Source organism: Malania oleifera, chromosome 11 (assembly GCF_029873635.1).
Source record: "Malania oleifera isolate guangnan ecotype guangnan chromosome 11, ASM2987363v1, whole genome shotgun sequence".
NCBI classification, from domain to species: Eukaryota; Viridiplantae; Streptophyta; class Magnoliopsida; order Santalales; family Ximeniaceae; genus Malania; species Malania oleifera.
Window position 1 is genome coordinate 41,417,129 of NC_080427.1, and position 25,422 is coordinate 41,442,550.

A 25,422-nucleotide genomic window follows, 5' to 3' on the forward strand; every position below is an offset into this window, starting at 1 on the left:
TACTAATGGTAAGCCTATTACACCCAAATTATAAAGGTAAGTTTTCACATCAACCACCACCAAGAACCCAATATAACATCGGAGTTCTATGCACCAAGTGTTAAGTTTTTCAAGAGACTAAGAGATCCTGCCTTGAAAAGCCTATGCAATTTGTCATTTCCAAGGAAAATTATGACCATGACAAGAACTTAATTGAGTGAACAATTTAGACTTAGCTTTTCTCCATACCTTACTTGGCAAGTGGATGCCCTAAATAGCTTCAAGCCAGAATGCCCAAAATGCAACTCGCCTCCTCACTATTTTTCCTTCAGTACACGTAGGTTGAAGATGACTAAATGAATGAGCATGGAAGTGATCTCAAGGGGAGACAAGCCCGGGATTTGTTAGAGATGGAGCCAGGAGACACAGCTGGAGACGCGTTGCAAGTTAGGAGTTGAGTCAGAAACGCAATGCATTTATCCACCATTAATCTCTCCGTTATAACTTCCATTCATGATTGATTTATTTAAATTGTGATTTAAATTCCAAGCCCTATAAATAGAGGGCTGTGGAAGTTGTAATATTGTGTGCAGATAGAGTGAGAAGCTCAAAGAGAGCAGAGAGGAAGAAGGGAGGAAGAGAGAGAGAGAGTGTGTGAGAGTTGTAATTTTTCTTGTGATAGTGAATATTTGGTGTGTGCTCCGTGGACGTAAGTCGTTATTGACCAAACCATGTTAAAATTTTGGTGTCACTTTGATCTGGATGCTCACAGGTTCCTCACACGATCATTTCCATTCTCATTCATCTAATTGTCTTTAACGTAAACATCATGAGTGGAAGAAAAAGGGGTCATGATAAAGATCACACCAACAAAATCCAACTTCATGTGGGATTACTCAAAACTCAAGGCTGGCTGTTGGGAAGTCTCCGGAGAACAGAGTGCTCTGGCTTGTGATTGCACTCATAGTCAAGATGAACAAATGCTCGTTCCACTTCGGGAAGTTCTTCAATTTTTATCTGCAATGACTCTCCAATTGCATGGGCTTCCTTCAATGGCAAGTCTTCAGGTAGTTCTATGTCAACCTGTAAAGAGAGACCACTAGTCAAAAATTGGCAAGTCTTCAGGTAGTTCTATGTCAACCTGTAAAGAGAGGCTACTAGTAAAAAAACTATATACCTAATAAGAGGCTACTAGTCAAAAAACTATCTACCTAATAAGGTCCACAAGTCATATTTAAAAAAAAAAAAAAAAAAATTGTTGCATATAACTGCTGCCATGGTTTGGAACTTCGAAAACATGAGGAAAAGAAAACAATATAAGGTAAACCAGTTTTTATCAAGCAAAACCAAGAAAGAAAACAAACTACATTTTCTTTACCCCTCATTAACCTTTGATTCTTCTTGATTTTAATCATATTAAACAATTTGCTTTTGTTAAATGTATTTGATATGGAAAGGCAATACAAAGGAAAATTGATTTGTTCTTCTTTTTGAATTTCTTTTCCTCCAAACAAACAAATTCCATAGCCAAATGGTAGATGAAAGAAACATTTGCAATAAGACCAGGGCAATTCGTAAACCCCTTGCCTCGAGGAATGGCGAAAGACAAAATCTAGTGGATTTCAGGTGGCTAAGTGGTGAATGCAAGACTTTTGTGAATGAAGTATATATCCCGTTAAAAAATTTCACAAACACCAAGTAAAGCAAATCAAGAAAATAATTAATGGTTCCACAGATAAACAAAATAAAAGGGTTTGGTGACATGTTGTCACATATTATATAAAATTATCTACTAAACTAACCTCAACAAAATATAGAACACCAAAAGTGTAGGCGCGGACTGTGTCAACACGTTTGATTCGAGGATGGTGCCTTATAACAAGGTAAGTAAGTTTCTGCAAGACTTCAGGGGAAGCAGACTGTCCAACTAGAGAAACTACAGAAACAAAAAAGAAAAAATAAAAAAAGAAAAAAAAAAAGAAAACAGAAATAAATAAAGATATTTCACATGGGAAAATGAAATGGGTAAAGCTTGGACAAAGGAATAAGCAGAAGTATGCCGATGAGTTTACAGACATTTTCCCCATTGATTACTTCTTCCCCCTTTTTTAAACAGAAATGTAAAATTGCATATAAGCACCAATGAGTAGAAAAGAATCAGTAAAAATCATTTTCCCCCTTAAACCCAACTTTAGAAAAGATTTTGCTGAAGAGAAAATCCTGCTAAAATAGGATTTTTCTATATAGAAAATGCTTAGCCTTGAATTATTTTCATATAATACATCAACAAAGTCAGAGAAGGGGGCTAAAAATTATATGAAGCATTGTGCTTAATGAATGCAATGATAATGTTTTTCCATGCACGTATCACCAAAACCAAAAGAATACAGGAGAACTATTTTCACTAAGAATGGAATTAAGTGACATTTATAATGAATTATACACTAGAAAAAACAGTTTTTATTTTCCATTTTCAGTTATTAAAGAAAATATAAATTTTCAACATTTGTAAATAAAAGCTGAAAACATCTTAAAATGTTCTCCAAATTCTTCAAAATGTTTGAAAACTAGAGAACTTCAAATTTTTATAGATCTTCCGGAAACCACAACTACATAGGCCCTAAGAAATTTCTTATGTCTTAAAAGGATTTCAATGAGTAGTCCAAAGAGGCTCAAATTTCACATATCACTATAAAGGGTATGTTGAAATCAAAATCAAAATAGTTTTTATGCTTTTAAGCTCCTCATAACCGCGAGAGAGAGAGAAAGAGAGAGAGAGAGAGTCAACCTGCATTTTCCAATACGGTTCCAGACCAATTTGAAATTGTATAGACCGCAAGCATAATGGCCCCAACTGGGTCAATCCACCAAAAGAACTCATCACCAAGAACAGCAGCAAGCAGACCAACCACATTTGTTACCACATCAAAATAATGATCCTGGCAATTATTAATGGATCAAACAGTGGTTTAATCTACCAGAAACTATATGAGCAACGAGATTGAAATATTCTACAAGCTACTATTAGCTTGAATTTTTATGTAGCAAAGTAATACCTTTGCATAGGCACGGACAATCTTGTTTTCTGAGCTTCTACAGTATAACCAAAGGACAAGTTTTACTCCAGTGGCAGATAACATAATAGAATACAACCACACCAATTGTTGTGTAGCCATTTTCTCATAAGGGCTGTTTTCAATCAATTTTTCTACTGCCTGGATCAGCACCTGAAAACCTGCACAAGACAAGGATGTGCCTAATAATTGCACAGAAAACCTATTTTCTTCTCTCACATAAATTTTAAATCATTTATAAAAGAATAAAATACTCAGGAAAAGCATTAGAATCCTTCAAGTTTCTTGCAAATTGCCACCTGGGTTTACGAATTTGCTGTAATATTTTAACATTTAAGTGCCAATTTAGTTTCTATACTATGCCCTACAATAAAGATATTGTTTTTTTTTTTTCTATGATGAATTAGTAAAACACGGTCGTGAACATTGATTGCTCCAAAAAAAATTTACAATGAGAATGGAATATATCCAATACTATACTATTGTAGCCAACTGTTAAATTAAGTGCAAGAAAGGTGAAAACATACCAAGAGTGGCCATGACAGCAGCAAAGATGACAATGCCAACTGGTTGCACCCTCAATTTCCCTATAGGATATTTGTAGATATTTATGCTTTTCATTGATAAGTGCGTGAACCAAAGAATACCACCAGCCATTAGATCTAGCAATGAATCCAATGTTGAGGCTGCAATAGCTAAGGATCCACTCTTCACCGTAGCATAAATCTGCATTTCAAATTCAGTTTTTGGTTCAGTTGCCAAAAGTAGAAAGGTTCACCATGCCTTCTCCTCAATGCACAAGTCATATGCAAAAAAGGGAGCCATTAGACTCTCTCTCTCTAAGTGAGTGAGTGTGCATGTGACTGAAGAAGACCAATCAAATCCAAAAGACAAAAAAAGAGCAGTTCAACGATACCATAAAACGAAAACTTGAAAAAGAGAAAATAGGAATACTATGAACCAAAAACCTGAAAAAACATATAGGAAGAGAGGGAAAAAAATTATCTAGCATATAAAGATAAGGAAGCATGAAATTGAAGAAGCAGAAGTGGGAAGAAAATGAAAAATGAAGAGCATCCGAAGTGAATTGCTCAAAAAATGTGGAATAAAAAGGAGCCTAAAAAATGGTAACTGTTTCCTGCAAAATGCTCAATGAATTTGAATAATTCTGAGGGTTTTTTGGCTGCTTTGCTTGGGCATTTTTGACAGTGAAGACAGGAAAAGGGTGCAATTGCGCAAATCCCTTTTTCTATTCTGAAAATCAAAATTTTCATGAAGCTCTCTGATTTAATTAGCACACCAAGCAATGTAGTGTCAAGGGGTGGGGTAAGGCCTCTTGGATCATGAATCCAAACTAGACAGACTCTGGAAAAAGGGAACATCAACTACCTTGAACCCAAGTAGAATAAAATTTGCCCAGTTAGAAATGTTCATTGCTTTTTCATGCTGCGCTTGTTCTTCCCTATCTTGCTCTTCATTAATAACACCCTGTGATTCTAAAGAATCTACGTCCTCAAATGATTTTAGGGTTGCAAATTGTCTTTCATAGTATTCTTTCTCCCCTGAAAAGAACAAGATTTGTTTAGACAATAAGGCGTGGGGAAAACATTTGAAGAGGAACATATTTTGTTAGTAATCATTGCTTGGTCATATAACACTTGAAATTAAAACTTCCATCAATAGCATAAACAAAACAATCATTATTTCATTAAACAAATTACAAATCACTTCGGGTGTAGCAACAAAATTCTGATTATTTTTTATAGGATCAATGAGCAAATATATATCATGAATGATAAGCCGCACAATTTCAGCTACTCTAGCATGCATGAACAACATGCTTCAGAGCCTTTGCAAATTTGTGAGTTTGAGTTGGACCCATTTTAATGAAACTACGTGGATAAGAAAGATGAAGATAGGGTGTACAGGCTTAAATGGATTTTGTATGAATTAAGCAAGCCCCAGAGTAAGCATTGATCTTATTTCTTTGAGCATGGTTTTCAAATAAGTTCACAATGAGTATACTTTACATGTAAAAATAAATATATAAATATACACACATATTTACACTCGTTTAGATATATTTTTATGCATGCATGCATACATACATACCTATATATTTTTTTATATGTGTGTGTATATATAGGATCATCACCCAAAATCCCCAATTTCAACAGCTTTGCACTGTAATGTTCAATGTATTCAACCAAGTAAAGGAAGCAAAAGAGAAAGAGCCAAAAATCAAAGACAAGCATAGCTGATATTGACAAAGAAGTTTGAAGCACAAAGGAAACACCAACTCTACATTTGGGAACATGGGCTTTGGACCTTGAATTTGCATTTGTGGGAATTTGGACAAATAATAACATAAAATTATATTTTCTGCCAAATCTACACAAACCCAAACTCAAGCCCTGAAATACATACTCCCAAACACCATCAAAGAGAAAAGAAGAAACTCTACACCCTGTGGTTCACAGCTACAATGACCTAACATATATAGATGTATCATAAAAGAAGGGAGCAAATGGATATCAGCACTAGAATTTGCAGCTTCAATGCCCACAAACTCCCAAAGATAGGATTGAAAAGAGGAATGAAGATCATAACTACCAAACTTTTGAACTCTTCTACCATATATCATTAGACGTGTGTGTGTGTGTGTCCTTTTGTTTTCTGATGGTAACATTTTTTGTCTACATCTATATTATGCATTTTTTGAATCTGGGACAAACTCCTCTGTTCTGGCAAATATACTGATAAGAACACAATCACAAATGAGCACAGCTCATCTCATCAGCTTGCTGTGGAAATGAAAGAAAATCCCATCCCACGAAAACAGAAAACAAAATCAAAAAAAGAAAAAGAAAAGAGGAGGCATTAAACTGCTAATACATAATTGGAACATAAAAATGGAAATGAAAGAAACTCACATCCAAGGAAAACAAAAACAAAAAACAGAGATCTTCTATAAACTGTGAACAATTGGTACGTAAAATAGGAATGAAAGAAAATCACATCCCAGGAAAACCAAAAAACAAAAACAGAGGCGTGTACATACCTTGGGTGAAACCAGGGGCTTTAGAAAGATCAAGGTGAAATGGGGTCTCCGGGTCCAGCCCTGATCGCACCTTCTCCGGCAATTTTGAGAAAAACTCGCATTTCAGAGATGTCACCGTCGACCACCCACGACGGTCTCCTCCTCCTCCACATTTTCCGTCGGCTTCTCCGCCTAACAATGGCGTCTTGACGTCATCCACACCACCCAAACCGCCGCCGCCGCTGCCGCCGCCGCCGTCCATGACCACCCACAAATGAACAAATGTAACAAAAACAAATGGAACCCTTATCTTCCTCCTCCTGTGCAAATTAAACCCACCACCGATCTAATTAATCACATATCGCTCTAAAATTTTCAAAAACAATCAAAATTTGAGAAAGGGAAAAGGAAAACAGCACGGCCCCGTTCGAAAAAGAAGAAGAACAAAGCTCTAGTACTGCACGGAACGCTAGCCTACATCATCCATACTCGGTTTGTCCTTTTCGAGTTATTTATTTCATTTGCTAGGGAATTGGGGGGTGAGATTTTTATGTTTTTTCTTTTTTGGGTGTCTTTGCTTTTAGATTGTGGTGGTGATTGAGACAGTGCATGTTTGGTTGGCAGTTTCCGGACATGGCCGTGGCGGGAAGCAACAGTTGTAACCTGTTTTGTGGCGCTGCGCTCAATGTGCATGGCTCTAATTAGTAAATATTAGGTTTTTATGAAAATAATTACATTATTTTAATTAGAAATTTAAAATAACTAAGTCAGTTTAATCAAATCAAATTTGAGTTTCAAAAATTTATTTTCGAGTTAAGCTTAAACTCAAAATTTCCGAAGCCAATTAAGCTTAAGTTCAGTTTTGAATTTAAAATTTCAAGTTACAGTACGGTTTGAGCACTTTATATGTTAATTTGATATAAATAGACCCCTAATTTCATCTCCAATGAAGTTTTTGCGCTTGAAAATGAAATGATAGTAATACATATAATTTAAAGGTGGTGAAAAAAGAAACAATATAAATTATGATAATTGGATCCACACTTAAAAAAAAAATTACGATAATTATTGCTCGCCTTTGTTTTTGTATCTTTGCTTGAACTTTCAGAGTTGATTATCAAAAATTAAAATTGTAATTAGGTAATTGATGTCTCTGCATATTGCTAAAGATACTATAATGAAAATAATAATACATATGTTTTCAAAAAAAAAAATTTCAAAGAAAGTTGATAGCACATGCTCTGTTTGGGTTTGTCCCACATCAGTTGTAGAAGGGGCTTGATGGTCAATTATTAAGTATGAAGGAAATTCTCATCCTATAAGTTAGCTTTTGGGATTGAGAAGGCCCAAGACCTTCTAATACGCTAATTGTTAGTGATTAGAACGTTCAATTTAACAAATATCTATAATATGTGAAAAATTAAAAAAATATTTTTTTTATTTTTTTTAAAATTAATGGACCCGAGGCCTTTCACATATGACCTTTAAAGTTACTCATTCTTCTAATATTAAAAAATATTGAAAGGATAAACTTAGGGGACTAACACCTGTTATTCATGTATCACCATTGTCGCGATGTCGTGAGAGCGGAGCCTTGGGGGGGGGGGGGAAGGGAATAAAATGTGTGATTTTTAAAAATTTTAAAATTTAGAGTCGCCACTAACTTATTTTTCCTTGTTTCGGTTAGAACACTTAATTACTACTCATTTAATTAGTCTCTAGATTAAACCTAGGTAGAGAAACCAGTAATCTTGATCTGCATATGCCAGGATTGGGTTCAGAAGTTCGGTACTTAATTAATTAATAAATCCCTAAATTGAATTTAATAATCTTTAATTTACTCCTTTTAAAAAATAAACAAAACAAATAAATGGATAAATATACAGAATTAACAGAAAACTGAAAAATTCGGGTGTGACTTGAGAATGTCTAATAAGATCTCTAAAAGAGTGGATCTTGTTAGAAAAACTCCCTCTGGAGTCCTTAAAGGTGAGATTTAAAAATACCCCCTTACCCTTTTTAAAATCATAGGGACACACCCACACCAAAATATAATAATAATAATAATAATAATCAAACAAATTCATCAAATTTGAGCAAAAGATTTTTTAAAAGGATTCCCAAATTTTTGCAAAAAAAAAAAAAAATTAAGAAATTTTTAAAGTTTTTTCAATATTTTTTTAAGACTTTTCCTTTTTTTTTTTTTTTTTTTTTTTTTATTTTTGTTTTTACATTTTTTTTTATTTTGAATCAAAATAACTCAAGCATTTTTTTGTTTGTTTTTCTAATTATATATATATCACACCAAAATATATTTTAAACATAACAACACACACTGATACACACACACACACATAGAATGCCTACACATATTGCTATATATATTATATGTCACACCAAATATATTATAAACATAACAACACATATATATATATATATATATATATATATGACAAACCCTAAATACTGTGTATCAGTGTGTTGTTATGTTTATAATATATTTGGTGTGACATATATATATATATATATATATATATGTAACTGTTAGTAGGCCTTGTCATATATATATATATATATATATGTCAGTGTGTATGTGTGTGTTGTTATATACATATCCGTGACCGGCTCCAAAAAAAAAAAAAAATTCTTCCCTCTTTCCTCCTCATTCTCCCTTTCTCTCACCACGTACTCTCTCCTCTGTATTCTTCTTCTTCTTCTTTCTATTTTTTTTGCAGATCAAAAATCAGATGCGAAGATCCATGCATCCAGATCGGAATCGAAGAATTTGGGTAACATTTTTCTCTTTTCTTTCTTCCTCCCTCTCCGTTTCTTCTCTTTTCTTCTTTATTTTTCTCTGTTTCTCTTTTATTTATTTTCTCATTTTCTCACCGATTCAAACTCTCCCTGCATCCTCATTTCATAAAAACTAAAACTTACCTGCTTCTGTGTATTTGCTTAGTACGAATGATTCACTAAACCCTTCTGCTTGTCTGCACTCCGTGCGTCTAAATTTTCCTCTTGAAATGTTGAAATGCTGCTTGTATTTTCTGCAATTCTCACACTATAATTCTCACTGTATATCCTCACACACACTCTATCTGCTATATCTCTCTTCCCCCCCTTCTGCTATAAGAAAACCTCTATTTGTTGGCTCGAGGAGAGCTGGATGCGGCACTAAGTGCGGCAGCGTCATTTTAAATTTAACCAAGTCAGCGCGGAGTGACATTTTAAATTCAACCCAAGGCAAGTCATTTTAAAGTTGAAAAATATTTTTTTATTATGACGCATTTTTCTTACAAAACGTTGGAAATTTAAAATAAGGTGATACTTTTTATAATTATTTTAAAAAAAATTAATTTCTTTTAATATATATATATATATATATATTATTTTCTTGTACCACCTTGTATATCTCTCTAATAAGCTTGCAAACTATTTGGATTGGACTCTACCATACTAAACACTAATCACGAGCTTAATTAATTTTAATTTCAAGTCACAGTAGAGTTTGAGCATTTTGTACGTTAATTTGATATACATTATGATAATTGGATCCATACTTTTAAATAAAAATTGCGAGACCTTTGTTTTTGTATCTTTGCTTGAACTTTCAGAGTTGAATATCAAAAATTAAAATTGTAATTAGTAATTGATGTCTCTACATACTGCTAAAGATACTATAATCAAAATAATAATACAATTATTTTCAAAAAAAAAATTAAAAAGAAAATTAATAGCACATGCTCATTGTTAGTGATTAGAATGTTCGATTTAACAAATATCTACCCTATATGAAAAATTAGAAGAATACTTTTTTTTTAAAGAATATTTCAATAGTAACTTAAAATATATATATATATATATATATTTCTTTTCTTCTTGGTTCTCTAGACTTGTATTTATAACTTTCATCACAATAGAACAATGGAATAGTGCTTTGTGTAAGAATTTGACTCTGCTGTTGTGAGTGGTGCTGAACTGCAATGAATTAAACAGAGAGGGGAAGAAGGAAATGCAGAACAGAGGGAAAACAAATGGCAGTGGAATACTCTCACACACCTTCTGTATTAGATTAGCTAAGAATATATACAGTATAGAATGGAATCAAAAATCGTTAGAGGCTAACTACAGGAATAAATGAAAACAGTTATTGCTAATAAATCCCTGTGATAGAATGGAGAAAGAATAAAACAAAATAAAATAAAATGAAATAAAACAAGAATTATGCAGGTACGGTTATGAGCAGCTGCCTACAGCAGGTTCAGGTTTCTTCAGTGATGACCCAAAAATATATATATGATTAAAGCACAATAATAGTAAAATAATAAAAATGGTCATTAAGTTAATATCAATACAGAAGTGTTTTTCTGTAGGATCATTGATTCCATGTTTGATGTCTAAGAAAGGCCTTGTCTTAGCGAGTGCCCAAAGACCATTGCGAGTCAGTCGCTCCCTAGAGGTTGACCTGGTCAAAATGGAATTTCATAGGATAAACAGGATAGACACTGTTTGTACACGTAAATAAGTATATATACATAAAATAATGTTTTAACTAACATAATTTGTAGAAATATATGATAAAATAATAATAATAATATAAATATCATATGCGGAGCCCACAAGATTGTGTGGGGCCCACATGAGTCTCGAAGCCGTGTGGAGGTTTACACGAGTCTCGAAACTGTATAGGGCTCATAAAATCGTATGAGAATTATTGGAGTTACGTAGGATCCATTTGGATCTCGAAGTGGTGTGGGGCCCACATGAGTTTTCAAAATTCAAATTTAATTCTTATTCAAAAATAAATAATAAAATAAATAAATACTAAAAATGGTTTAAAATTAATAACAATGATAATAATAATAATGAAAATAATGATTAAGAAAAATAATAAAATAATTAATTAACTAATTAATTAGGTAAGTGATTAATTAAAATTTTATTTAATGAAAATGGTGGCAAGCACTCCCACATGGTTTCCATCCCCATCCCATGTTCAACCCATACCTTGCCCATTCTTTAATTTTTAAAAATTTTAATTTCACCCATCTCCACACACTTTTATAAATTTCATTCCTTCCCCAAAATTTTCCTATAAATAGGGAGCTCTCAATCTCCATTTTTCACAACAATTTTCTAAGGAAGAGAAGGATTAGTGAGTGAAAGAATTTGTGGTGGGGAAAGAATTTTTGAATAAATTCTCAATCACCCACTCTTTCCGATCACATTTCTTAAAGATAGTTACAATATTCGTAAGAAAAAAGGTAAGTAAATTTTGATTATGTTAGTTTTTTTATTTATTTTAAATTTATACCCGAGTTTATTTTATAAGTAAATTTCAATTATGTTAATTACTTCCACAAAATTTCCATGAGTTTATTTTTACGCGTATTTAATTATACCAGTTCTATTTTTAATATACTTGCATATATTTTTGGGTTAAGAAATGTTCTAATCCCCTCGGGTAAATTTTCAACATTTCTTTCTATTCAAAAATAAAATTATATATATTTTTGACACAAAAATTGTGTGACATGAGTTTATTTTTATGTTACATTTTTTTATGAAAATATGAGTAAAGATGAGATTTTTACGATATTATTTTAAATTGCATAAATTATAATAAGATGATTTTAAAACCTCTTATGACAACGAAAGTTCAAAGTTACAGATGATCGGTACCGCAGCTTAAAGTTTATACGGATCAGAGTACACCCACACTGTTTACAGAGTGGTTATTTATGTTAGTGGATTTCTCCTAAGTACACACCTGATTCCGGACCAGGACTTAATAAGGAAAATCTCACTTAAAGTTTACGTACGTTGATTTAGTTTGGTCGGCCAACCAGCTAAGTCCAGTTTTCGGACCGCACAACCCAGTCATGGGGGTAAACATGACTTACGGCAAATAGGCTTAAGAGTGGTTTTTACAATATATGTTTATACATAGTTAATTACGTATACAAAGTCGTTGATGATTTGAAGGAAAAGTATAAGTTTACATGAAAAAGATCATTCTAGTGCTTAAATGACGATATAAAGAAAACGTATAAGGAAAAGAATATGTATATTTATCATTAAATATTTATACAGTTTTAAAGTTAAAAGTTTAATTTAACAGTTATAGTATATGATTATAAAATTTTATTGCTATAGCTGATGGTAAAAATTTTATGTAGAAATTTTTAAATTTATATTTATTCTAAAGACAATTTTGAAATTATAATATTAAATATTATTTTACGAAAATTTTTTTTAAAAAAAAGCTCATTTTAGCCACACACTAATAATAATCTTATTTACTTACTAAGCGTCGTCTCACTCCAATCATATTTTTATTTCAGATAACTCTGAAGAGCATGTTGGAAATCAGGCTTAGCAAGCATGCGAGTGGGGATAGAAAAATAAAGATTTTTAGAAATATTAGTATGATGTCAGATATTTATGCTTATGTAATTTTTTTTCTTTTGAAATAAATGATTGTAATATGGATAATTAGTACTCTGGTATAATAAAAATTGAGTTTATTTGCTTCCGCTGTAAATCACTAGTAAAAAGTTAATATCCCAGGTCCTTCAGGGTCGGGATGTTACATCTTCATTCTTCAATAGCCCCCCACAAGGTAGAGAGTAGATGTCTTCTACTCCCATCTTGGATAAGCATGAATAAAAGGCCTGGGAACCTAAGCTCTTTGTGAGAATATCTGCCACTTGTAACTTGCTTTCCACATGTTTTGCTGAGATGCAGCTTTCTTGAATCTTGTCTCTAATCAAATGACAATCTATTTCTATATGCTTTGTCCTCTCATGAAATATGAGATTTGTGGCAATGTGTATAGCTGACTTGTTATTATAGAACAAGGAAGCAGATCGTGAATGAGTAATTTGCAGATCACTAAGTAGATACCTTAGCCAAGTTAATTCACAGCTCACATTTGCCATCGCGCGATACTCTACCTCTGCAGAAGACCTAGAGACCACACTTTATTTCTTCGATTTCCAAGACACCAAGGATCTCCCAAGGAACACGCAGTAGCCTGTCACAGATCTTCTAGTGTTTGGACAAGCCCCCCAATCTGAATCACTAAAACCTCTAAGATGGATTTCTGAGTCCACTGGATAGAACAAACCCCGTCTTGGTGACCCTTTGATGAACCGCAGTACCTTGTGGGCTGCCTGCAGGTGTGGCATCCTTCATGAATTGGCTTAACATTTGAACTGAGTAAGCTAATTCAGGCATGGTTATGGTCAGATACAATAATCTAATGATCAATCTTCTATAAAGAGCAAGCTCAGGAAGTAATTCCCCTTCTTCTTTGGACAGTCTCACATTTTGATCCAAGGGAATCCTTGCCGGAGTGGAGCCAATGGTACCTAAGTCTCTTAAAATGTCCAAAGCATATTTACGTTGACATAAGTGAATCCCCCTTGTTGTCCTTGCCACTTCAATACCCAGAAAATACTTCAGCTTGCCAAGGTCTTTAATTTTGAATCAATCATCAAGTGACCTCTTCAATTGATCAATTTCATCCATGTTGTTTCCAGCAATTATTATATCATCTACATATACAAGAATGGCTGTGAAAGAGCCCTCAGCCGCCTTTGTGCAAGCTGTAATCTGCCTTGGATTGAATATATCCTTGGTGAGTGATGAAATTTAAAAGTTTTGAGTACCACTGACGTGAGGCCTGTTTGAGGCCATACAAACTTTTGTTTAACTTGCATACTTTTCTTCCACTTTCATTGGGATACCCCGGGGGAAATTCCATGTACACCTCCTCCTCCTCCTCTAAGTCCCAATGTAAGAAGGCATTATTGACATCAAATTGCTGTAAGAACCACCCTTTTACTGTTGCAATTGCTAACAGGGTTCTCACACTAACTATTTTTGCCACTGGGGAGAAGGTTTCAAGATAATCCAACCCCTCCTGCTATGTGTACCCTTTAGCAACAAATCTGGCCTTTTATCTTTCTATGCCACCATCAGCAAGAAATTTGATTTTGTAAACCCATTTACAGCCTATTAGTTCCTTGTTAGGAGTTAAATCCATAATAATCCAAGTGTCATTGAGTTCAATGTGATGACCCAAAAATATATATACGATTAAAGTACAATAATAATAAAATAATAAAAATTGTCATTAAGTTAATATCAATACAAAAGTGTTTTTTTTCTGTAGGATCCTTGATTCCATGTTTGATGCTTAAGAAAGACTTTGTCTAAGCGAGTGCTCAGAGACCGTTGCGGCTCAGTCGCTCCCTGGAGGTCAGCCTGGTCAAAATGGAATTTCATAGGATAAACAGGATAAACACTGTTTGTACACGCAAATAAGTATATATACATAAAATAGTATTTTGACAGACATAATTTGTAAAAATACATAATAAGATGATAATAATATAGGTATCATATGTAGGGCTCACAAGACTATGTGGGGTCCACATGAATCCCGGAACCATAAGACACTGTTTATATAAGTAAATAAATACATAAAATAATGTTTTGACTGATATAATTTGTAAAAATATATGATAAAATAATAATAATATAGGTATCCTATGCGGGGCCCACATAAATCCCGAAGCCATATGGAAGTTTACACGAGTCTCAAAGTTATGTAGGATGCATAAAATCGTATGAGAGTTATTCGAGTTACGTAGAATCCATTTGGGCCTCGAATTTGTGTGGGGCCCACATGAGTTTTTAAAATTCAAATTTAATTTTTATTCAAAAATAAATAATAAAATAAATAAATACTAAAAATCGTTTAAAAGTAATAACAATGATAATAATAATAATGATAATAATGATTAAGAAAAATAATAAAATAAGTAATTAACTAATTGATTAATTAATTACGTAAGTAATTAATTAAAAATTTATTTAATGGGAATGGTGGCAAGCACTCCCACATGGCCTCCATCCCCATCCCATACTCAACCCATACCTTGCCCATCTCTTGCCCATTCTTTAATTTTTAAAAATTATAATTTCACTAATCTCCCCACACTTTTATAAATTTCATTTCTTCCCCAAAATTTCCTATAAATAGGAAGTTCTCAACCTTGATTTTTCACAACAATTTTTCCAAGGAAAAGAAAGATTAGTGAGTGAAAGAATTTGTGGTGGAAAGAATTTTTGAGTAAGTTCTCACTCACCCACTCTTTCCGATCTTATTTCTTAGAGATAGTTATTGTATTCGTAGCACAATGTAAAAGAAGAAGGTAAGTAAGTTTTGATTATGTTAGTTTTTTTTTATTTAAAATTCATACCCGAGTTTATTTTATAAGTAAATTTTAATTATGTTAATTAGTTCCACAAAATTTCCATGAGTTTATTTTTACGCGTATTTAATTATACCAGTTCTATTTTTAAAATACTTGCATCTATTTTTGGGTTAAGAAATGTTTTAATCCCCTCGGGTAAATTTTCAGCATTTCTTTCTATTCAAAAATAAAATTATATATATTTTTAATACTAAAATTGTGTGACATGAGTTTATTTCTACGTTGCATTTTTTTTTATGAAAATATGAGAAAATATGAGATTTTCACGATATTATTTTAAATTGCATAAATTATAATAAGATGATTTTAAAGCCCCTTATGGCAACAAAAGTTCAAAGTTACAGATGCTCGGTACCGCAGTTTAAAGTTTAAACGGATCAGAGTGCACCCACACTGTTTACAAAGTGGTTATTTATGTTAGTGGATTTCTCCTAAGTGTACACTTGGTTCTGGACTAGAACTTAATAAGGAAAATCTCACTTAAAGTTTACGTACGTTGATTTAGTTTGGTCGGCCAACCAACTAAGTCCAACCTTCAGACCGCACAACCCAATCATGGGGGTAAACATGACTTACAGCAAATAGGCCTAAGGATGGTTTTTATAATATATGTTTATACATAGTTAATTACGTGTACAAAGTTACTGATCATTTGAAGGAAAAGTGTAAGTTTACATGAAAAGGATCATTCTAGTGCTTAAATGACGATCTAAAGAAAACGTATAAGGAAAAGTATATGTATATTTATCATTAAATATTTATACAGTTTTAAAGTTAAAAGTTTATTTGAACAGTTATAGTATATGATTATAAAATTTTACTGTTATAGTTGATGGTAAAAGTTTTATGCAGAAAATTTTAATTTATATTTATTCTAGAGACAGTTTTGAAGTTATAATATTAAATATTATTTTACGAAATTTTTAAAAAACTCATTTTGGCCACACACTAATAATAATCTTATTTACATACTGAGCGTCGTCTCACTCCAATCATATTTTTATTTCAGATAACTCTGAAAAGCATGTTGGAAATCAGGCTTAGCAAGCATGCAGGTGGGGGTAGAAAAATAAAGATTATTTAGAAATATTAGTATGATGCCAAATATTTATACTTATGTAATTTTTCTTCTTTTAAAATAAATGATTGTAATATGGATAATTAGTGCTCTGGTTTAATAATAATTGAGTTTATTTGCTTCCGCTGTAAATCAATAGTAAAAAGTTAATATCCCATACCCCTCGAGGTTGGGTATTACATTCAAGGGCAGCAATTTCAGCCTTCATGGTTTCGACCTAGTTGGATGATGTACTTGCCTCTAGGTAAGTTGTAGGTTCAGTGTGTGAAGTTATGGAGGTCACGAAAGTCTTGTGAGGTGTAAACAATCTATCATAAGATATGGTGACACTTAGAGGAGAAGGCTTACCTGATAAGATCTGATCCTTCTGCTTGTCCAAGTTCTGAGATAGGGAAATGAAGGATGACTACTGACATATGAAATCCTGCAAATGAGTGGGAGCTCTCCTTATTCTGGTTGATTTTTTGGGTAAGTGTGTATGGGTGTTGTCACCAGCTTCTGTTTCTAGTCTGGAGTTGTTTTGGGAACTGATCTGTTCATTGCTTTGTGAATCAGATAATGCAGCAGGCATTTGTTCAACTTCTGGATTGACATGGGGGCTGGCAGTGTCTATGGAGTGGCTATGAATAGGCAAAGCAGGAATGGAAATGACAGGGTTTTGAGTAAAGCTTAACTCATTTGGACTTGGTGGTGAATCGGTGTTGCTGAAACCAGTATTAGGATCACTGATTTTATTCATTTTGAATGGAAAATTTTTTTCATGAAACACAACATTTCGAGAGATGAAGATCTTCTTAGTGTCTAAATCCAGAAGTCTATATTCTTTGACATTGAAAAGATAACCAATAAAAACAAATTTTCTGGCCCTTGGATCAAATTTTTGTCTTCCATTAACTAAAGTGGTAGCAAAAGCCAAACACCCAAAAACCTTTAGATGGTCATAGCTGGGTTTCTTTTTGAACAAAACCTCAAAAGGAATTTTATGATTTAGTAATGGAGATGGAGTTCTGTTAATGAGGTACACAACCGAAAGAATGCAGTGGTTCCAATATCTCAATGAAATGCCACTTTGAAACTTTAGGGCTCTTGCAACATTTAAAATATGTTGATGTTTTCTTTCAACAGTGGCTTTTTGTTGAGGTGTCTCCACACATGTCCTTTGGTGCAAAATTCCATGTTTTAGATAAAACTCTTTCATGTCAAACTCACCTCCATTATCACTTCGAATGATTTTACTTTTGTTTCAAATTGGATTTCCATCATCACACAAAAATTTTGTAAATTGGTGCTTGCTTATGATTTCAACTTCAACATATAAGCCCAGGTACACCTACTGAAATCATCCACAATAGTCAAAAAATAACTGCAGCCATCATGACTAATCTCATTACATGGACCCCATATGTCACAATGTATCAGCTCAAAGCATTTCTTATATTGATGTTGACTAGTTGGAAATAGTAGCTTGTGTTGTTTAGCCAAATGACAAATGAGACATGGGTTATCATCAGAAGATTTTGGCATGTTGATTTTGGTATCTGTTTCAAAGTAAGAGGAATAGCCTAATCTATAGTGCCAGAGGTCAAAGGAATCACTGTTGTTGCTGACAGAAGCTGAAAAGCCAGTTTTGAGGTCATGTTTGGATAGAGCATCAGATAAGGTTGAAGGAGAGACTTCCTCTTGCAGCAAATGATAGAGTCCTTGCTTCACTTTACCCATCCCAGTCATTGTCCAAGTCAAAAGGTCCTAAATATAACAACAATCAAAAAAGAAAACAAGACAACAGTTTAGTTCTTAAGACATTTTCTTTGCTGAGATCAGATTAAAGGAAAAACTGGGTACACAAAGAGCATCGTGCAATGTAAGATTCTTGGTGACCTTGGTTGTTCCTATATGAGTAACAGGAACAATCTCACCATTTGGTAAGGCTACAGAGGAAGAAATGCTACTCTGGATGGAATGAAATAAGGATTTGGAGCAGATCATATGGTCTGTTGCTCCAATGTCTATAATCCAAGGGATTTCTGAGACATTGCTGGATTTGGAAGTAAAAACTGAAGAACATAGAGACATACCAGAAATTTTGTGGTTATTTGTATCTGAGGATGAAGGTGTGACTATGGCATGATTTGCCGAGGGAATGAAAGCTTGGTTGCCTGAGATAGGTTTGAGAAGAGCCAGAAGTTGAGTATACTGCTCTGGTGTCAATGACATTTGATATTTGTCTTTCAAGACCCCCTACTCAGAACCAACAGCTGCATTCACATTTGAAAGATATATGACAAATCTGTTTTTCTCTTGTCCTTTGTACCCTGCTGGGTATCCATGTAATCTGTAGCATTTATCTGCTGTGTGACCTGGCATTTGGAAATGAGTACATGTGAGTTTGTTCGGATTTGCTTTGAAGCATCTCTCCAGAGATTGTCCTGGTATTTTGCAGAAGGTACAATAATACCTATCCTTCCTTTGCATCCCAGCAGATTGTTTGCCAAAATTCCCTTTGCTCACCAAAGCCATAAAGTCACTCCCAAGGTTGTTTATAGAGATTTCCCTTCGCTTTTCTTCTTGCTGGATAATGGAGTAAACCTCATTTAAGCTGGGAAAGGGTTTGATCAGCAGTATCTATGCTTTAATAGCTTTGTATGTATCATTGAGCCCCATCAAGAACTTCATTACACAGTCCCTTTACTGATTTTGAACTACAATCCTTAACCCTCTACAGGTACAGTTAGGAATTGATTCATAGTTGAGTAATTTATCAAGCAAGGTTTGAGTTTAGAGAAGTAAATGCTTACTGAGTCTTGATCTTGCTTGAGGTTTGTGATGCCTTGCTTCACCTCAAAAATTTTGGGAGCATTTTGCTGAGCAAAGCGTTGCTCTAGCTCCAACCAAAGTTGATGCACAGTTTCTGCATATATAGTGCTGGATTTGATATCAACCGTCATTGTATTTTGCATCCACGTTATCACGATATCATTGCACCTCAGCCAATGTTCCATCAGAGGGTCATTGGGATCAGAAGGTTCACAGATGGTACCATCAATGAATCCGAGTTTGTTCTTGATCCGCAAAGCCCTCTTCATGGATCTAGCCCAAGAATGGTAGTTGCTGCAGTCCAAAGTGTGTGTAACGAGCATGGCACCTGAACCATCGTTGTTGCCAATAAAATAAGGACTGGTGGGTTACGTTGGGTCGTGAGAAACAGTTGCCGGTGAATTGGTGTTTGGTGGTGGATTTGGAGGAGTGGTTTGGCTGGTATTGAAGGATTCATAAATCGTAGCTCTAATACCATGTAAGAATTTGACTCTGCTATTGTGAGTGGTGCTGAACTGCAATGAATCAAACAGAGAGGGGAAGAAGGAAATGCAGAACAGAGGGAAAACAAATGGTAGTGGAATACTCTCACACATCTTCTGTATTAGATTAGCTAAGAATATATACAGTATAGAATGGAATCAAAAATCGTTAAAGGCTAACTACAGGAATAAATGAAAACAGTTATTACTAACAAATCCCTGTAACAGAATGGAGAAAGAATAAAACAAAATAAAATAAAATGAAATAAAACAAGAATTGTGCAGGTATGGTTATGAGCAGCTGCCTGCACCAAGTTTAGGTTTCTTCATTCTTCAATACTTTGGGTCATGTAGAGTAATGAATCCAATTAATGGATCTGAGGCCTTTTACATGTGACCAAAGATTGAAAGGATGAAGTTAGGGAACGTACACCTGTTATTCATGTATCACCATTGTCGCAAGCGGAGCCTTAGGGGCGAGGGAATAAAATGTATGATTTTTTAAAATTTTGAAATTTAGAATCGCCACTAACCTATTTTTCCTTGTTTAAAACACCTAATTACTACTCATTTAATTGATCCCTAGACTAAAATTAAGCCAAGGAACAAGTAGTCTCGGTCTGTGTATACGAGGGAAAATGTATATAACAACCGTTCTAGAAACGATACCTAATTAATTAAAAATTATTCCCAAATTGAATATAACAAGCTTTAATTTACTCCTTTTAAAAATTAAGCAAAATAAATAAATGAATAAATGTATAGAATTAATAGGAAATTGAAAAATCTGAGTGTAACTTAAGAATTTTTAATAAGATCTTCAAAAGAAGAGATTTTTGTTGCAAAAACTCCCCACAGAACCAATATAGGCAAAGTCTAAAAACACTCCGTTGCTTTTTTTTTAAATCATAGGATACACCCACACTAAAATAGAATTTATATATAATAATAATAATAATCATACAAATTCATCAAATCTGAGCAAAAGAGTTTTTAAAAGGATTCCCAAATTTTTCAAAAAAAAAAAAATAACTAGGAATTTTCTGAAATTTTTCAATATTTTTTTCTATAAATTTCCTAGTTTTTTAAAAGACTTTTCCTCATTTTTTTTCTATTTTTTTTATTTTGAGTCAAAATAATTCAATTTTTTTTTTTTTTTGTTCGCCTCATTATATATATATATATATATATATATATATATATATATATATGTTGTCATGTCATATGTCACAGCAAATATATTATAAACACATATGACAATACACACATGTATATATATACATATATAATTTTATATAGATCAATGAATATTTAATTGTCCCCACATACATTATTATTATTATTATTATTATTATTATTATTATTATTATTATTATTATTGTTTGTATGGGAGAGACAAAAGAGCGGTCTTGCCCCTACAAAAAGAAAATTTCGTCCTTCTTTCCTCGTTCTCCCTCTCTCCCCGCTCACTCTCCTCTGTATTCTTCTTTTTCTGCCCTTTTTTTTTTTTTTTTTTTTCTTTTTTACTTCTCTCTGTCTTCTTCTTTCTATATTTTTTGCAGATCAAAAATAGATGCGAAGTTTTTAAAAATATTTAAATTTTTCAATATTTGTTTAAAAAGTTGAAAAATATTTTTTTATTATGTTTCATTTTTTTACACACACATTAGATATTGAAAATAAGACGATACTTTTTGTAATTATTTAAAAAAAATTAAAAATTTTTAAAAATTAAATTTTATATATATATATATATATATATATATTACTTTCTTGAAATCAGAATGACTATGACGTAATCTCATTACTTGGTTCAGCATTTAAATCTCGCTAAATCAAATAGCAAGATTTGTCACGTGTCATGCTCAAGATAAAAATAAATAAATCTTACTATTTGGTCTAGCGAGATTTGCCTTACCACGCGTCTAGACCAGATTAAACTGCTATTTAAATCTCGCTACTTGGTGTAGCGAGATTTGATGTGCATATGTGAATTTTTTTTGTTCTCCTTTATTTATTTATTTATTATAATAATGATTAATTAAATAATTGAAGGGAGGTATCATTTATTAATTTAAATTTTCACATAGAATAAATTACATTTTGTAAATGTTGTCTTTTTTTAAAAAATATTTTTTAACTTACATAAAACTTAATTTAATTAAGAAATACTATTAAATTATAACATTAATTTCATAATATAATAACAATAGAAAGCTTAAATCTAACTAGATAAGGTCAACTAAATAAATCATTTTTCATCAATTTATCGGATTGAATTTTTTTTTTCTATTAAATTTAAAATTATTAAATCTTTCATCGTTATCTCATTATAAGTTATTTTTAAGTCTACCCACATCCCTTTTAATAACAAAAATAATAACTAACTCACTCTTCCTCATAGATGTTTTACTAGTAAATATTATGATATAATCATAGTATAATTATTGATTATTTTTATTATTATTCTTAATTTAAAATGAAGTCGAGGTGCTAATTGCACGCATGTGATGCATCAACCTCAATCGAAGTGTACCGACCTCAATCGAAATATTTTGCACGTGGTGCGCCAACCTCAATCGAGGTGCTCAAGCACATGCAACGCATGTGCTTGAGTAGTGTAATACACATTGTACATTGACCTCAACCAAGGCATTCCGACTTCAATCGAGGCACTCAAGTACGTGCAATGCACATATGTGTTGACCTCAACCGAAGTCCTCGAGTATGTGTAACACGTATGGTGCAGTGACCTCAATCAAGGTGCTCCAAGCATGTACGTCCACCATCCAAGGTATAAAATACTTAATTGAGGTGTTCAAGCATGCGCAACACACAAAGTGTATCAACCTTGATTGAGGTGCCTAATCACACGCAATGCACGGGGTGGGTCAATCTCAACTGACTTACCATAAGCATGTATAATGGACATGGTACGGCCAACCTCAATTGAGGTGCCTTGAGTACACATGACGCACATAGTATGATCAACCTCAATCAAAATTTAGATTCATTTCAAAATTTATATCTGTATATAACAAACATTATCTTAAATTAGATAAAAAAAGATTTAATACAATATTAATTGTTGATATGATTAATTAGAAGTATAATAATATATTTAATAATAATACAAGACACAAAAAAGATTTAATTTTTTATATTTTTCTATTATGCTTTCCATTCTGATTACGACTTGAAATTTAAAATTTAGTTGTAAATTCACCAACTTTGCCTAAACTCTTCGTTAGTACTAAACTAAGCTGAACTCAGCCAACGACAAGGGCATGAACATAATTAAAAACAAAGTGGGGGCTATTTTGGAAGATATCGAAACTCTTAACTTAACAGCAGCGAGTTTTTTCTCGGTTTATCTTTTTTTTTTTAAATATATATTAAATAATACCTTTTTTTGGGAAAATAATTCCCAGAATGACATTTTCCCATTTCAATCATTTGGTACCGTCTTCAAAGTTGCCTCCAGTGAATGCATTGAAAATACTGAAAAAAACATATTTTAAACAACTACAACTAGAAAATATTGGCTTATGATTTTTTTTTTTTTAAAAGAAAAAATCTTAACTTTTGTTTTTAATATTCATAGCTGGGAACAAGCTCAAATACAGAACTGAAAAGATAAAATTTAAATGACAATGAGCAATTCGTTGTTAACCTTGTCGATGTCTCTATGTGCTAAATAAGTAGCATACATAATTTGAGGGTTTATTGTTGTAAGATCACACCAAAATACCCCAAAAGCTTGAAGTAAGAAAAAACCTCTTTTTATCAACATCAACAGAAAACATATTACTGACCTTGTCCAGTTCAAACTTGTTGGATAATAGTCTATTAATGTCACTTCCATCAAAGGTATTTTCACTATGCGCAACAATCACAAGTTGTTCCTTGAGAAGTTGAGCAACACTTTCTGATAACTAAATTATATATATGCTTCTCTTCTCATCATTGTTTATAAAAGTTGAATGCTCCAACATACCTTCAGACTATTGTACATATAAGCGAAGAATCGTAAAAGTGAAAAATCGGCAATTCTATCCAGTAAAATTTTTCAAATAAGCAGTCATATTGTACATATAAACATAAACTACAGTACTACTGGTTTAGATTTTCAAAATAACTGATGCAAAAAAATCCCCTTACCTTTTTACGGAAAAACAAACCTCAATGGCTCGAAACAGCTATAACCTAGAACTTTCAACCGGTGAAAACACGTATACTTGCTAGACCAAGGGTCAGAGAAGCAAACGAGACCCAAGGGAGAGCTTGGAAAAGCTTTCTGGTGAAAAAGTTTTGAAACCCTAGGAGAGAAAAGAGAAAGGTTTCAAATTTCCTAAAAACATGAACTCAAACCTATTTATAGGAGAACAGGCCCAGAGGGAAACCAGCGCTGGTTTCCCCTATATCCACAAAGCTGTCGCCGATTTTGTGATTGACTAGCCCGATTGACCCAAAACCATTCATAGCCTATTCCATGTTAGATGAAATAACACAAGCTTTTGACAACTTAAATTACATTCTCATCTTATTTCACTCTATGCCTAGGAATAGACATCCTGTCAATCAAATGTAACCTCATTGAATTGTATAAAAAAGAAGTGCCTTCTTTCAGTAATTTTACTGTATTATTGGGTATAAGCTTTAACAAGCATTTTATTAATAATTTTTAGGAGGTGTTTGGCTTGCAGCATCTTTCAAGATTCTCGGAAATGTGATGCCCGTGGTATCTCATTCGCGCATTTGTTTGAATATGGGTATTTGTGTAGTATAAAAGTTCACATTATTAGAGATGAAAGGATTCTCATGAAGTCATCTTATTCTCATCTCCCTCGGTTCCTCCATGGATAAGTTTATAGGAATTTCATTCCTATGGGAATAATATTAATTGAATAAATATTTAGCATTAATATTAATTAATTTTAATTAAATAAAAATATATACATGATTTTAATTGAAATATAAATTATTTTTAAAATATCTATTAGAAGTGTAAAAATTTATATTAATTAACATTTTAATTGACATTTGTAATTTATTAAATAAACATAATATTATTATTGTCTTATACAATTTTAATATAATACATTATATTGTCTTCAAGCATTTCAATTAATAAATTATTAAATATTATATATTTTTAATTTATAATTGTTAAGCTTGCAATTCTTGACCTACTTTGCAGGCATGAATCGCTTTGACATAAACCATGGTATATGCCCAATGGGATACAATATAGAAACTGCTATATGTCCTAAGAGGAGGAAGAGTAGGGAGGAGTAAGGAAAAAAGGTAAAAAATTACTGTAAAAACTCATGTTCAGTAGGAGACAATTTCAGGCCGTTGTAGCTACTGAAATAATGGTTATTGGAGAGTTTTACGTAAAAATAATCTTCTTATTAGTATATATTTATAACGTATGACAGCTATATTGAGTTGTTTATTTTGTTGACCTAATATTCTATAATATGAGTTATAGTAATCTGAGTACTGGAGCTCAAAATTTGATATTCATTTAACGTAGTGTCGGCTAAATTTATATAAAGTATCATTACTCTAGAAATTTTGGCAAAGTCCCCTTTAAAAATTGAGCATATCCATCCATACACCTGTTTAAAGAAAACATTTATCATAAACAATTGATACCAGTACA

General features: G+C 32.7%; 1 protein-coding gene across 1 annotated transcript in view; it reads right to left on the minus strand.

Moving 5' to 3' along the window:
- Window positions 1-752: 752 nt before the first annotated feature.
- Window positions 753-25,422, minus strand: part of LOC131168280 (metal tolerance protein 4-like) — a 33,261-nt gene continuing 8,591 nt past the window's right edge. The window contains exons 5-11 of the mRNA XM_058127598.1: window positions 6,115-6,413; window positions 4,443-4,615; window positions 3,581-3,779; window positions 3,036-3,214; window positions 2,768-2,918; window positions 1,782-1,915; window positions 753-1,062 (exon numbers count right to left, since the gene is read on the minus strand). Coding sequence (XP_057983581.1) covers window positions 883-1,062; window positions 1,782-1,915; window positions 2,768-2,918; window positions 3,036-3,214; window positions 3,581-3,779; window positions 4,443-4,615; window positions 6,115-6,413 — 1,315 coding nt within the window. The 3' untranslated portion in view covers window positions 753-882. The remainder of the gene's footprint in view (window positions 1,063-1,781; window positions 1,916-2,767; window positions 2,919-3,035; window positions 3,215-3,580; window positions 3,780-4,442; window positions 4,616-6,114; window positions 6,414-25,422) is intronic.